This window comes from Purpureocillium lilacinum (assembly GCF_023168085.1).
Source record: "Purpureocillium lilacinum CBS 284.36 DNA, scaffold_1, whole genome shotgun sequence".
Lineage (NCBI taxonomy): Eukaryota > Fungi > Ascomycota > Sordariomycetes > Hypocreales > Ophiocordycipitaceae > Purpureocillium > Purpureocillium lilacinum.
The window spans coordinates 539,561-555,165 of NW_027072111.1; the positions used below are offsets into that span (position 1 = coordinate 539,561).

General features: G+C 56.4%; 1 protein-coding gene across 1 annotated transcript; it reads right to left on the reverse strand.

Moving 5' to 3' along the window:
- Window positions 1–2,287: 2,287 nt before the first annotated feature.
- PLICBS_000053 (uncharacterized protein) lies at window positions 2,288–2,747 on the reverse strand (the record flags this gene model as incomplete). The annotated part of the gene is made up of 2 exons (XM_065599488.1): window positions 2,288–2,505; window positions 2,567–2,747. Coding segments are annotated over 2 exons (399 nt in total), but the record flags the coding sequence as incomplete, so codon positions are not given.
- Window positions 2,748–15,605: the final 12,858 nt, after the last annotated feature.

Here is a 15,605-nt window from a genome sequence, read left to right on the forward strand (position 1 = left end):
CTGCCCGTTCTATGGCAGTTGCGTAATGCTCAGCCTGCATAACGCTTGATATGCAGGTTCGTTCTGTTCACAACAGGACTCATACACATAACACTGCCGAAGAGCACCGACGATGTTTGGATTCAGGGCGGGAAATATGGACTCATTGCTGTCGCCGACACTGCAGACGTCTCGGCAGATGGCCATCGAACAGATTACCCAAGCGCAGCAAACACCATTGGGCTTCAAATGCCTCTCAAGGCTGGGAATGAGTTCTCGTACAAGCTCCTTCATTCCGGTGCTTGCCATGTATCCGAATTGACGGGCGTTTAACCCCTTGCTTCACTATTTTGCATGCCTTCTGAGGCTCTCTTGATGTACTAAGACGTCCTGATAACTTACCAGAGTCTTTGAAACAAAGGTGAAGATGGTATAATCTTTCCCGACTCAGGTCAATTCAAACGGTGGGGCAAGAAATCGCGTCAAATAGGCGTCCTGCCGTGCTTCAAAAGTCTTCAAAGGCGTCTCTGGTCTGCTACCGGACAGGCTTGCGCGAATGAGCGAGGGTTGGGAGAGCGTCTGCTGGTTTGGGCAAGGAGGTGGTCGCCTTTGCTAAGGCGTCTGCCTGATCGTTGCCCGCAATGTTGGTGTGACCGGGGATCCAACAGACCTCTATGGTGCCAGAGCCCGGAAGTCGAGGGCAAGTCCCCGAGACGAGTCCGCGGGCATGCCTCTCAGGGAAGTTGCGACGGCGAGACTATCGGGGCAGGCACGTAAAGATGTGTCGTGGGCTAGGAAGGTTCGGTGCAGTACGTAACCCTTCAAAGGCCCCCCTGGCTTCGACGTCGGAGACCTCAGCAGGGCCTACGCGACCACTGTCGGGGTCAGGTCAATGCAGTGTATCACATAACCATAGCAGGCAGCCTTCTCCGTCCAGAAGAATTCGTCTGAGTAGACGACAAGCGCATCATATGGAATTGACCGAAACAATATCCGAAAGTCCGCCGCAGACTCATCTTTCGACACGGTCTGTGGGGGCGTCGCGTGCTCGTCGAACTGGCGGGGGAGGAGCAATGACCGTGTGCTGCGAGGCAGTAGCTGATCCCTGCGCCGAAGTCGGGCCCGGAAACCTTGTCGGGGTATTTGATACTTCCGCTTGACCGACCTGCGGATGGCCGGCGGATCGAGCTGTACTGTGTTTCATCTACATGCTTAACGCGGGCTGCGAAGCGCATCCGACGAGTTTCTAGCAACTGCACGATCGGCGGGATTCCACTCTCTCGATGCAAATCCTGCGATAAGCGTCCTTGCCACAATACATGCACGTCTTCATGCAGTGGGCGATCGTTAGCTCGGCGTTGTGTGTCGGCCAGGCGCTGTAGATATTTTGGTGCTCTGGGCATTTGCAGGCTTTGAAGATCTGCCCTTGGGCTGTGCGGCTGTCTGTTGCTAGGGAGGTGTTCGGGGATGGCTCGTTATCTGCTGGATCGTTCAGCCTGTTGCCGTCGTCGTTGGCCGCTATAGTTCGCAACCATGCATCCGCATCTTGCATTGCCGCTTCCTCATCACCGTAAAGGCCGTCTGACGAATACGTGGGTAACAGGTGTTGGCCATCTTCCGGTATAGGTGAAGCTGAACCTTCCGCTGCCAAGAGTTGCGAGTCAATCAGTTCTTCTCCGTCGGCTTGTTGGGCTAGCTATGGTTCCCGTTCTTGTTGCATTACTGGCGTCTGCCAATCCTCTTCGACCGACGAGGCAACTGGCGAGTCTGTCGCTATGGTTGTCTCTGCTCGTTGTGCGGGAGGATTTGCCAAAGCGCCGTCCGGCTCTGTCGGGGCTCTTGTCTGCACCACAGAGTGGAATGGCGCGGATCTCTGTCGAGTTCGGCCCTCTCGGGGAGTGTGACCAGTATGGACCTTCTGGGTTTCTGGCTGAGCGCCGTGTTCCTTCACGGGAACATGCCAGTAGATGCTGCGGGTTTCCTTGGCTTGTTCGACTCTCCACGTTTCCTTCCGCCTCGCTGGGCAGGCGTTGCTCCATGCCGTGTGGTCATCTTTGCACACTGCACAGCGGGGGATGAATCCTTCCATCCCCTTCTGTTTGCAGTGTTTGGTCTCATGCTGCTCGGTGCAATGGCCACATACTTGGGGTGCGTTACATTGAGTGCCGATGTGGCCGCAATTGTAGCAGCGGAAGCATTGCTTCACTCTGCACGCGCGGTCGTAGAGCTGGCCATGGTGTATTTGCCCTTCCCATGCCATACCTGCACAGATGACGGCATTGGCCATTTCTGGGGCCGTGAATTCAACAACGATCGAAGATGCGCGCTTGAGCATGGACTCCTTAGTGAGCCGCCCAATGTACGAGATCTTGGCATGCGGGATCACTGTGTAGTTGTCTGCGAGCATCTGTTGAATGGTTGCATCTTGGTCTTTGATGTTGATGGAGTTGGTGGGGATACCATGAACAATGACCCCGTAGGTTGGTACCACGGGCTCCGCGTGCTCTCCGAGACTTTTGACCCACCCTGAGTTATGTTTTAAGCTGAGTGGCCTCCGCTGTGGAGCTTGCGAATATCTGTATGTCACCGCTCTTGAGCTGGTGCGCAGCGACCACTTTGACTGACTTGGTAACTCTGTTGTCGTATATCGAGCTCTCTATTTGTTGTCTGGTCCATGCTGCTGAGTGTTCTCGGAATCGTTGAGCGACGCCATGGTCCTTGAGCTTGACTGTTACTACGCGCACTTGTGGGGCCTTGTTGGCGGACATTCCTTGTGCTACAGGCGGAGGTGGAGGTGGAGCGCCTTTGGCTTGCGCAGCCACCTGCGCCCACGTCGCTGCGGTATTTCCGGCCATCAAGAAAGTCGAGATCATGAAATCAGTACTCAAGGAATGCCAAGTCCAAACTACTAAGAGACTCCAAGTGCTATAAGCATCAAAATCAAACCAAGTTGGGGTCTTTAGCTGGGCTCCCATGGGCCATCTCGATAGAACCATCTGGAGGTATCGGTGTGAAAGCAGGAAGATCACCACTGCCATAGAAATGCATTAGGGATGGAAACGTGGCCTTTGGATTCCGGGTAAGATAATTTTGCAAGCCATACTGCTTGCTCAAAGGACTCGCAAAGCGTTTAATTACTGACGTTTCGATATGCAGGACTATCTGAACTTGCCCCGGAGCGATGGGCCAGTTGTTTACAATCATGGAGATTGAGTTCGCATATAACTACATAATGAGCTTAAGGTTCTATCGCAACAAGGACCAGACAAGATTGAGCCCATGAAAGCATCGAAGAGCTTCACGTACATACTGATAATTGACTCGCCACGTAGATTTGCTCAAATAAGGCTGGGAACCCTTTCAAGTTGGACCCTTCTCTTTAAAAAGAGCGCCCCCCTGTGTGACCTTTTGTGATGCTGAACCATGGCAGACTTTCGACTGAAACTGATAAGCATCATTAGCTTCGTATACGCAGCATGTGTTCTGTTAGGGCTGACCTTTTTTCACAACCGGGATGAGTACATGTATAAGGGCGCTTTCCAGTATGGGATCGCCGGTGGCGGCCGAGACTAGAGGGCTGCGATTCATTCAGCGCCGCAATGAAGACCAGCAGGTTTTTGAGGCACCAACATCCGAGAATTGTTTCCCACAGTCCCCATGGTGGCACTTGTGGGGCTTCTCTCCCGTATGAGTTCGACGATGAACTTTTAAAGCACTCTTTCGTACCAAACGCTTTTCGCATCCTGAGAGAGGACATACAAAGGGGCGCTCATCTATATGCGCTCGATAGTGTCTCCGCAGGTCCGACTCCCAATTGAAGCCCTATATACTGGGTTAGCGGACACTAAGCAGGCAGGTAGTAGTATGCACCTTGTTACAAGAGTTCCAGTCGCATTGGTAAGGACTAACACTACCCTCATGAATGACAAGCTCGATAAGATCTATCTCTGTGTTCCACCTGGAGATGGTGCCTTTTGGCAGGGCTGGATAGTCTTAATTAAACGTTTTCGAGCATTGTGCTGCAAGTAAATAATGGTATAAAAAGGCGATTTTCGTGATCTAGCGTGGTGTGTTCGTGCAAGGCGTGCTTGGGACTAGCTTTCCAAGAACAGTGTCAAGCATCGCAAAGTGGAAAGGCAAGAGGAGAGAACGCAAGCATATATGCTCGCTCTTGTAATCACTGACACTCACAAAATTATTTCATCTACACTGTAGGGTGAATCCAGTAGATGTCACAGCTCGAATGTAGTCTCACTGTACAAGTCGGCTCATTGTCTGCCCTGAGAACTACAGAGATCTCCCCCATGACAAGACCTCGGAAACTGGCCGTGCCGTTGTTTCCGAACAGAGACCACGTGCTTCGACTAGCGGAAGCTGAAACGACGATTGATACTTTGTGGTGAATCACCAGATGCGCTACGCTTTGTGCACGGTTCACTATTGGCATGCCGCTAAGCCTGATACCACAGGAGCTGGTGTCAAGTGGGTATGCATATGCCGAAGCGTAAGTGCGGGCGTAATTTCAAAGAGAACCACTATTTACCCACGCGCATATCTCTATTTGCCCACGCCCGCCCATACAAACCGGAGCTCCATACAGTCATAGTCACACGGCTCACATCCACGGTCGCAAGCCAGCAACCTAGCAGGCCAGCAACCCAGCAGGCTAACAGGCCAGCACCGCAGCGGGCTAACGGCAATTGAAGGCATCGCGGGCTGCGTGGCTGCTGCAGCAATTGAAGGCATCGCGGGCTGCTGGGCTGCGGCGGCCTGGCGATGGGCTTGTATACTGTGCGCGGCGTGGGCAAATAGAGATATGCGCGTGGGTAAATAGTAGTTCTCATTTCAAGATGACGCAAAGTAATGAGACAGGCTAGGTTGGAACCTACTTCATGGAAGGGCCGGTGATATGATATGATGTGATACTATTTAACTTCCGGGAAGCTACTAAGTTAAAACCCCTTTCGGGGCAAAGAACTTGCTGGGCCGATGAGTCTATCTACAATTGACATCAGCTCCAAACCGTAGTTTCCGCCAACGCGTCCTCATTTCAAAACAAACACCATCTAGCATCTCATTGGCCCAAGGCGCTCTGTCTTCGGAGCCTCGCACCCGTCCGCGGGATATAGGTTGCATGCGAAGTTGCGTCGCTGTCGTCGCTCATCTTTCTGATGGGCCCGGGAAGGCTTTTCCTCACCGGCTGCGTCTCGCAGCCAGAGTGGAGAGCCTCAGCCGAGCGGAGGGCGGGCCAACGGCCTTCGCTCGACCGTGACCAGAATGGAAGAAACACAAAAACGCAAAAACAAAAAAAAAAGAGAGAAGGTGCTGGTCGCCTAATGGCGCGGACAGATCCTTTGGAAGAAGGAGTCTCCGACGTCATCCCGACGAAGGCTTTGAGGCCCTTGTCTATTTCGTGGTGCAGCGCAGCGGCCGGTGAGGGTGTCAGCCTCATCCGGAGCCGTGGCGGTACCTTCCTGCAGTAGAATGGCTGCTCTGGTGTTTTGCGTCGTCCGCATGAGCAGTCAAGATGTGCGTCGTCATGATTGAATCGCTCGTGGTAGAGCCATGCCAAAATTACCGTAATGTGATATATTTCGACTGTACACTAGTAATCCTCATGGCCGAAAGCAAGGCTGAATATCAACGGAGTAACATTACTTGGCTCTATGCTTCGTGAAGAACCATCTGAAGCGGAAGCCCGAAATACCCCGAGACTACAGTACATCTATATGGCACTGCACTGTACCGCACCTTGCTCGCCTTGAATCGCAACGACATGGCAGCTGCCGTAAATGACTGGAGAACAAGGGTGAACCTTTTGCGTGAGTCATGCATAAGTAGCGTTTCGGGGATTTTCCACTCTCCCATCTCTAACGCCCCATTGACCCTACCCGTGTAATGCTCTAGAGATTTTCGCCGCCTCATTAATAAGTAATCTCAATAGTTCCTCGAGGCTCGATGGCAGATGCGCGGCTGTACACACCGTGTCGCCGTGCTCCGACGCTCTATTTGACCGCTGTGATTCGCGATAAGTTCGCAGAGTAGATTCATGGCACACCGGCCGCAGCGGCCGCCTTCAGCCGCTTTCCTGGCTACCGAAACAAGATGCAACGCGCCACACCCGGCGCAAGTCGTTCAATACGCAAGAAAGCCCCTTCCGCCAGCCCCCCCACCAATCTCACAGGCGAGGCAAGTGGGACTTTTTTTATCGACCAGACCAACCGGCACAATCGAGCCGCCACGACCGCCCCTCCGACATACAGGGGACGCCTTCGAAAACGAACCGCAAACACCACCACCAATTCCAGCTCGATCAGCGCTCCGGCCTCAATACTCCAACAACGCTGGCAATTCTGTTCCACATTATCGCCTCCCTTCTCACAAGATCCAGCAACTCACGGGCTACGATGTCGATGTGATGCCGATAACTCTTGTTCCACCCAAAACGGTCGAATCAGATAAATCAGGCGACAGTATCTTTGACTGGCAGACGGGGTATAAATCAGTAAGACAACTGGAGAAGACCAGCGACAAGACGTGGGGCCGACATGGCTCATGTGGGCGGTTGTCTTCGCTCTCAAGCATCACTGTGCCACATTTCTTCAGCACCAAGCTAGCCAGGGCCAATGGGAATGAGTCACATCTTGACGAGTATAGTCTCGTCACGCTCACTTGCGACAAAGTGGAGATGGGAGGTTCATGGAACTCCAAACATGGCAAATTCAGCGACATCATGGCTGCAGAAGAGTATCATCGTTTCGCGATTCAGGTGGCTCATACACCTCCGGCAAACTTAGAACGTCAACAGCCCCCCATCCGCCACGACTGTGCAGTCAAGCATGCCACGGCATGTTGTCGATTCCGGAACGGTAAAGATTCTACTTCGATACAACATCATAGGAGGAATTTTGCGCGTGAGAATGGCCACTCCTACGAAGCATCACTCATTCGTGCCAGTTCGGAGGTAACAAGATTGTCAGCGGATGGAGAGAGATCGAACAAGATGTCCGCCAGCTATTTTGAGAGTGATACTGACGACGAAGTTGAAGAACTTCAAATGAGCATCGACCTCCCATTTCGAGAAATGCGAGGCCCGAATGTTCGACAGGACTACATGCAAAACCGGAATCTACAATACCAGGCTGAAAATACATCAAGTCGCCCACGTTGGCCAGCGAACAAACAAAAGACCTCTGCACCGTGCCAAGGATGCTGGGAATGATCGGAAGAGGTGGAGATGTGGCCGACACTGGCGAGGACGTATTTTTCTACATAAGAGTGCCCCCAAGCACATGCACGAAAGAGCGTCGTCACCACCGGCGATGTGTAAGGGCTGTGGAGACCACTTAAATACAGTCTATCTACCGTCTCTCTATTAGACAATACTCTCAGCTCGTTATGGCTATGACAATTTGTTGATTCAACATCAATTAACCTTATTCCGAAGACCGGAAATCTAGCCAGGAGCACACAGTATAATGGCAGAGTCGACACTTACATTTGGGTAACTTGACTGCGGTAACACCGTGAGACCAACACAAAAGACGGTCTGTTGCTCTTAAGATGCACTGTCGGAGCCAAGATACCAATCCATCATGGTCGCGCAGGGATATCCGACGCTGCTGCTCAAGCCAACATTGAGGCTGACAGTTGTGGTAGATATAGGCTTCGGTACCTGCTCATGACTGGCGAGAAGCATGACTCTGTTGTTGATCGTCAAAAATGAGGCTTAAATTGGTACTTGCTGGTGTTAGAGTGGTTGTAAGATCCGCGACGGGAATTATGAACGCGCACACAACATTAATGCCTTGAGGAACGAAGAGACGAAAGGATTCTGCCCCGTTTGCCTTGAGGAACGTAGAGACGAAAGGATTGCCTTGAGGAACGTAGAGACGAAAGGATTATGCCCCACCCCCGGCACCTCCCTCTTCCCCCCCTCGCTTCCCGCCTCTCCTGTTGGTCCCCGTTGCTCCCCGCCTTGCCCGCTTCTGGCCCAGGGCCGCCCGTCCTTGGTCCCCCGGCCCAGCCCTCCGGGCCCCCGCGCCTCCCGGTTGGCCTGCCGAAGGCGCCGCCCTCATTGGCCTGAGCCGCCCAGCCAGCTCAGCGCCTCTTCCACCGTCTTCGCGCTGAGCTCCTCGAGCCTCCCCTGCGCGGCGCTCATCTCCTCCGGCACCCGGTTTCCGACGAGGTCCCTCTCCCTCGCCCTCGACACGAGCATGATCCCGTCCAGCGTCGGGCAGCGCGACAGCTGCACGTACAGGCTGTACGGGTCGCATTGCGACGCGACCGTGCGACCACCGAGGTTCGTCGTCCGAGTCCCGCGCAACTCCAGCGCCACCCGCTCCAGCGTGCCGCCCTGGACCTTGTAGTCGGTGCACGCGAACGCCGCCGCGCACGGCAGGCCCCTGCGGCTCACGTCCTTCTGCTGCCATGGCCGCTTCCGCTGGCAAGTGATCTTCACGCTCATCGGTGTCAGAAGGATCGTTCCCGGCGGCATCCCGACGAAATGGAAGTCCTTCGTCGTCTCCGACTCCAGAATGATTCCCGCGGGTGGTCCGAAGTGGATCATCAAGCCGGCCGAGACCCGGTGGGCCGGATGCGCCTTGTCGACGACCACCTCCGCAGCCGTGTAGCTGGCTCCGTTGACGAGCCTCAGCCCCTGGTGCGTGTTCTGGTTTACGACGACGGGCATTCCCGCGACGAACATGAAGACCGCCGGCACGGGAATGGCGCTATCGTCGCCCTGGTTGAGAATCATGATGGCCTCCTCCTCCGTCGGCACTCCGTCCTTCCACTTGTGCTCTGAGATGAAGATGCGCATCGGCGACTGCTTCTGAACTTGGAACGCTACGCTGGCCTCCATGTTCAGGTTCCATCGGTTCCTGTTCAGCGGCGTCACCACCGTGATGCCTGTCTCCCACGGTATCCGCCTGCCTTCGCGATAGCACCATGAGTTGAGGAGTTCCAGGTCCGTGCGATCCTGGACGCCCTGCCGAATCCGCTTCAGCAACCGCTGCAGGACCGGGTCCCCGGCCGCGCGCATCTGCTCGTCCAGCATCACGACCGTTGTGAATCGCCTCCACAGCGCGTGGGCCTTGTCGTGCTGGTAGCGCTGCTCGACGCTGAACGAGCTGCCCCCGTCCCACGGTATGGCCTGGCTCGGCAGTATGATAGGGCGCTCCTGAACGGGTCGGAATTGGTGGAAATCTCCGCAGAACAGGACGATGGGGATGCCGCCGAAGTCTCTCTCGCATCCGCGCAGCCGGCAAAGCTGTTCGTGGACGGCGTGCAGCGTCCGCGCCCCTAGCATGCTCACCTCGTCGACAACGAGCACGTCCTTCTCCTGCCAGTCCATTCGCGTCTGTCCATGCACGAAGCGCTCCGCTGACCTTGGCAGCCGCACGCCATCAACGTCTCTGCCCGCATTAGCGGCCGCTCCAGCGTCTTTGGAGAATCCACAGGCGGAGTGGATCGTGATGCCGTTGATTCGCGCCGCCGCCGCTCCCGAGGTCGCCGTGATCAGCAGGCGGCTTGATAATTCTTTACTTGCGAAGAGCTCGACCAAGGCCTGTATGACGCGTGATTTGCCGGTGCCTCCCTCGCCACCCACGAACTGGCATAATTGGGCGACGTCGCCTGCGTCAGTCCGTCGCAGCAGGTCCATTTGCCGGCACAGGATAAGGAACGCGATCGACTGCTTCTTGTTCAACGTCAATCGTGCTGCGATGGCTCTGCCGGCATGGACAAACGATGTTGACGGGCCGAGAAGGACGCTCATGCTGGCGTGTGCCTGTAGTGCAGACCCTCCAGCATCGGACTGCGTCAGGTGAACATCGTCTTCTCCGAAGCCGGCTAGGATGCTCTGAGCCGCGGCGGTGCGGTCGGCGCCGCTGGCCATGGCGCTACACTGGACCCCTTGTATCATCCTTACTCGCTCCCTCGAAGCGCAGGTCTGTTGCGACTTGATGGCTCTCAGCTGAACCTGCGCAGGCACCGCGGCACCCGAGCATCGCAACTTCGCTGACACAACGCGCGTCTCCCGGCCTTCCGCGACCTCAGTTGCTCGAAGGTCCGCGGCGCAACTCAAGGCCGATTGCTGAAAGCGAGACAGGTCGCTCACAGCGCTTCGGAGCTCTGGCGAGCCCGCCGTGATTTGGCACGCGCCTGCTGCGCTGCGAATGACATCAATAAGGCGGGTTGCGATACCGACGTCGTTCGCTTCGAATGCAGTGGCCGTTTCCTCGTCGTCCTTGCCGAGTCCCTCCGCCTCGATGGAGCTAAGGCCGCCGCCAGTATCTCCGGCTGTGGCCGCCCATTGCTTCGCGTCACGCCTCGCATCCTCTGCTGACCGCCGAAGCAGCTGCACATTGTCGACGAGACATGAGATTCTCGGGCTTAACGACCGACGCGCCTGCACCCAGATGTCGTTGATGGAAAACTCTTCCTTGGCGACAAAGCTCTCCCATGGCACGAACAAAGCGAGGTGCTGGACGGCGGCTCTATCCAGATTTGCTGGTCAGTAATGTGCCCGGCCTTCCTTTGCCGACGGCTGTTCTTTGCCCGGGAGTGCTCACCTGTGATGGCATGACTCGTCGTCGACATGTCCGAAGTCCTTGCTCAGGTATCCGTCTAAGCAGACCGTGGCGTGCTTCCCTGGTCGTCTCAACCGCTGCACCCACTCCTTCCCGTCCGCCCAACCAGCGCCAAAGGGTACCTCTCCCCAAGCCCCGGAGCGGCCGTCTTTGGCGGCCCGTTGAAGCTTGACCAGCGAGGCGTAATCATACAAGCAAAGACCCCGCAGGACGTCCCCGCGATGGGCATAGGCCTCGATGAGGCCGATCCTCTGACCGGCCTCCTCCACAACGACGGACTCGTCCACTAAGTCCTCGGTATCTGCCGCACCACTTTCTTGCCGAAGATGGCGCCAGCGCCTGAAGATGTGCCAATACAGGACGGATACGTTCAGATATGCCCAGCCACTGCTGTTCGTGTACTCTACTGGATAGCCGAGGAGGTCGGCGACAACCTCGACCTGGGACAACGTCCTCTCCGTGAAGACGCGGTTAGCGACCTTCATTAGGAACTGCCGTGTTTTATTCCCAGCGCCCTCGCCGCCGCCACCCGCACTACTGCCAATGGCGACTCCCCCCTCGGCGGCGTCTCCGACCGCCGCCGACACGTCAGCCACACGGGCAACCGACAGCAAGTCCGCCGCTGCAGCCACCCGCTTCCACATCGGATCTTCCGCCTTTGTCGCGTAATTGGTAACGTAGTACACAAGGGCCATCGTCTTGCGTTGTGTGGCTATGAAGGAAATGTCGTGATTATGCCGCAGGCCTACAGCCATGGCCTCGTTCCAGCGATTCACCATTGGGTGTGTTCGCCGAATTTCCAGCACCCCGTCTGCTGTCAGCGCGGTCTTTTCGACCAGCTTCCAAGGCGCCTTGAATCGGCACAGGTCACCGCCTCGTTTCTCCTTGCCAATTGAGTACTTGACGCAGGTTGGACTGTGTGTGTGAACTTGTGTTGAACCCGCACAGAAGTTTGCTTCCTCCTCGAAACGAGCCGCGAACTCGGCCGCGTTTTCTAGGAGTGGTGAGATATCCGCCGTCACCGAGCGCTCCGCTTGAATTGCGGAGCAAGATGTTTGGTCCAGCTCCTGCTTCAGCATATTAGCATCCAACATTTAGTCGGTGGCAAGTACGCGACCGGTCGGCCGACATTTCCAGGGAATCACCTCGCTGAATACACTGTCAACGTAGCGCACGATACGCTGCCGGTACGCTTCTGCATCCTCCGCATCGGCTCCAGCGAGCATCGAACTCAAATTCAGGTTCCCATGCAGCCAGAGTAGGCCGTGCACGTGAAGCGCGCCTCGTTCGTTCGTTTCGACGGCACCGTAGTACTGGGAAATACGCCCAAAGACGGATTCTTCGCCGACTCTAACGTAATGCTCAAAGAATAGCGTCATCTCCCGATGGAAGAACATCGCCGAGCTCATTGGATCTGAAATAGACAGCTGCAATCGTTTGAATGACATATCAAGGCCTCGCAGGAATGCCTCCGCCGCGTCAGGATCTCGTGTCCGGTATGCCGCCAAGCGGAGCTTGACCGGGTTCGTGATGTCGTTCGGGTTGACGGTGAACCAGATGGCCGGCACCCCATACCGAATTATCAGCGCCAGGATCTTGTGGCGCATGCTCATGCGCGCCTCCCGAGACATTGGCTGCCGATACCCATACAGAGAGAGGCTTTTTAAGAGCTCCTTCACGTCGCCGTCTGTCGTCTTGCCCGTGTTCTCGAGCTCCGTCTTCGCGGCGACCAGCCTGTCCGCATTTAGCGACCGTACAATGCGCTCCACTTTGCAGAAGTTCTTCTTTGCCACGCTCAACATGCTAATGCGCCGGTTCCTTGACCGCACTCCCATGTTGAAGACGAGGAATGAGAAGATGTGGTGTGTAGCAAATCGTCCACCGTGGCGTCGCAGCACAACCGCGGCCCATCGCCGGAGACTCATGTTGCGAGATAATATCAGGTCAGCCACGGCGCCGTCGGCCTCCCGCCTCGTACCTATGCCGCGTATCGACTCCAACGTGGCCTCTTCCGCCAACCGAGGGCCACCGAAGCCGAACGGTAGCAGCGCCGGAAATGCCTTTGCAAAGAAGGACGCATCGAACGAGTCCGCAAATTCGTCACCGCGCCTAATGTGAATGTAAGGTTCGGTCTGGTCGCCGTCGCTCCCCTGGCCCCTCGACGTGGACCCTATTGATGCCCTTGCTCCCGCGAACCCGTCGCGCGCAGGGGCCTGCGTCGCGTTGAATGCAAAATGTAACTTGTCAATCTCAGCAACATTCGGTGCACGGTCAAGGGCGAACATCGCCGATGATGTCACCTCATTGACCGTACCTGCAGTTGATTCGAGTCCGGCGTCGCCATCCGCGTCCCTATCCTCGGCATCGTGTGCCTCGTCACGTCCGTTGCGATGCCTGGCAGGCTCCTGCGCTTGGTTCAGCATATCAAACATCTCCTCAATGTCCTGCGACTCTTCGTCGTCCATCGCTCGCTCAGTGGGAGGCACAACATGCGCAGTCCGCGTCCTCTCCCATAACGACGGTTCGTTGTGCTCCATCCGATCATATACCGAACTTGGTACGCCATCCGCAAAGTTGTCCCAGCTGTCCATCTCCCTTGTGTCGATTACAATCCCCGCGTAGTGGGGGTTGTTCTCTCTCAGCCACACAAGAGCCCTCTCCACCACGCTCCGTCTCACCGACAAGAGTCCTGACAGGTCCTTTGGCGCAGGCTTCTCCGGGCCGTGCCATGAAACGTGTATCTCTTCCATGGCTTGTAGAAGCGGATGCGGCAGGACCTTCGTTGCCAGCTCTTGCACGTTATTGGGGAACACTGTGATGTGACCCTTCACATGCCTAGGGTACCGCGCGGTCTGTTTCTTTCCGCCCGGGATGCTGTACGTGGCAATGAACCCGTAGCACGAGTTCAGCCCGATCAGCTTCTGCTCCATTGGCGTCAACCCCTTGAGCTCTTTCGGGAACATGTGTTCACAGCCAAGGCGCATGTGGAGCTGTGCCGCCGGCGACAGCACGCCCCGACCCAAGCATCGCACGCACTCCACGCAAGCGGGAACAGGCATCCCCTCGGGAAAACAGTAGCGGCAGCCAAACGGAGACGTATCACCCTTTGGCGCGCAGCTCTGCAGCCATTCGTCCCAGCGGAGCTTCCATAACTCTTTGTCGGACCCTTTCCGGTAACATATCAACCAGGTCCGTATCGGCAGAGTCCGTGTGTCGTGAAACGCTTTGTAGAAGGCTCGAACCGTAGACACCTTCGTCTCGTGCGGGATAGGGGCGCACCACTTCTGCTCGTCTGACATTCCTTTCCTCAGGGCGAACTCATCATCCAGGGCCTTCAATACTTCCTTAAGGTCGTTCTCCTGCTCGACTGCCGTCCTCAATCTTTGAAGGCCGGTTCGCACTCGCTTGGCCACCGGCCCGTTCCGATCGGGTCTTCGAACCCGTTTTCGGCTAGTCGGTGCAGCGCCTGTCATGAGTAAAGCCAACGCATCATCGTTAGTCGGTCGTTCGGGGCCGCGAATGCCAATATTATGCCCCTGCGATGCTCGCGACGCCTGCAATTCCACCCCTTCCTCACGGCCCCTCTGCCGAAGTATTGACTGCGTCCTTTGACTTGGCAACGTCTGCGATTGAACACCCCGTCCGATCCCAACCCCAACACCGTCGGGGGCTCCATTCTCCTCGGGCGGCCTCTCTTTTGGTTGAATCGGCCGAATGCTATGAAACTGCTCCCGTCGCTGCGCCCGGGAGTCCGTCCGTGTCTTCGGCCTGCCGCGTGGAGCCGGCCTGGGATGTGGCCCGGCCCCGTGTCTGGTGCCGCTTTCGTGGACTTGAACGGCAAACGCGTCTGTGTAAGTCTGAATCGCGACCAAACACCGGCTGGCGCCGGCGGTGGCAATTGCGCTTGGCCATAGGCATCCGCCACAGCCCTTGTTTCCTCCTGAAAGGCTGTGTTCCACTGCGCCACCCCGTACGACTGCTTCAATGCCGCCGTTTCGTCTTGGAAAAGTATCCCCTGCGCTGCAGCCTTCGGTTCAATGCGTCGAAACGTGCTCGCAGCACCGGTTGACCCATCCTCGCCCGCTATTGCGCTCGATAATGCCGAGCCGCCCTCGGCGCCTGGCAGGGCCGTCTGAAGGCCACTGCCTCCCTCCGCTCCGTCTGTCGCCCCCGCGGCCCTGTGGACGGCACCTTTCACGGCCTCTGCTTCGTCATGAAACGATATCGTTTGCAATTGCAGGCTGCCTACCACTGGCCCGTTCGGTCTGACGCGTCGGAACGGATCTGCCACAGTTCCTACCGGTTCGCATGGTGGCGCCGACGCTGCTTGGGTTCTCCGCGCTTTGCGCGTTCTCTTCGGTACTTCCCTCAGTCGCCACGATGCAGAGAGAGGCCCCCGTGTTGCCTCTGCCGGGTCTGCTGCCGTCAGGCTCTCGTTCTCTGGCGCACCACTTGCCACCTTCGGCAGCAACGTCCTGCTGGCATCATCCATGGTCCAGGGATGGGACTTATTCCCGGGACTTCCTGGGCTACTCAAGAATATGGACAGGAGGCACCCCCAACCAGCGCCATCCCAACCGCATTCCTTTATCTACACTTCTTCTCATACCCTGAGCGTGCCTGAGAGATCCGCTGCTTCTCCAACAAACCCCGGATCATCCACTGTTGAAGATATGTCTCAGTGCCGACCCTCCATACGGCAAAAGCAACGTTCGTCTTGGTCCTTTTTCCATTACGAGACGACAATTGCCATTGGCAAGCGTCAGTGACCTCCTGACATACGAGACTGTCCAAATTTCTTCTTTCTGCCCACGGTCTGCCACGACGCCCGCAGCCGCCAATTGCAAAGATCAGACACACATGCTGCATGCACCTCCCTGGCGAGACATTTCCCCAAATCCTCCACCGCCATTTTATCGAACTGTGCAAAGGATCTCGCCGCTGCGCTCTCACCTTCTACCTCTGCGCTTCATTCTGTACCGCCTACCCTTAAAGACGTAGACTACTAGCCGCACCATGCCTCCCAACAGAGTC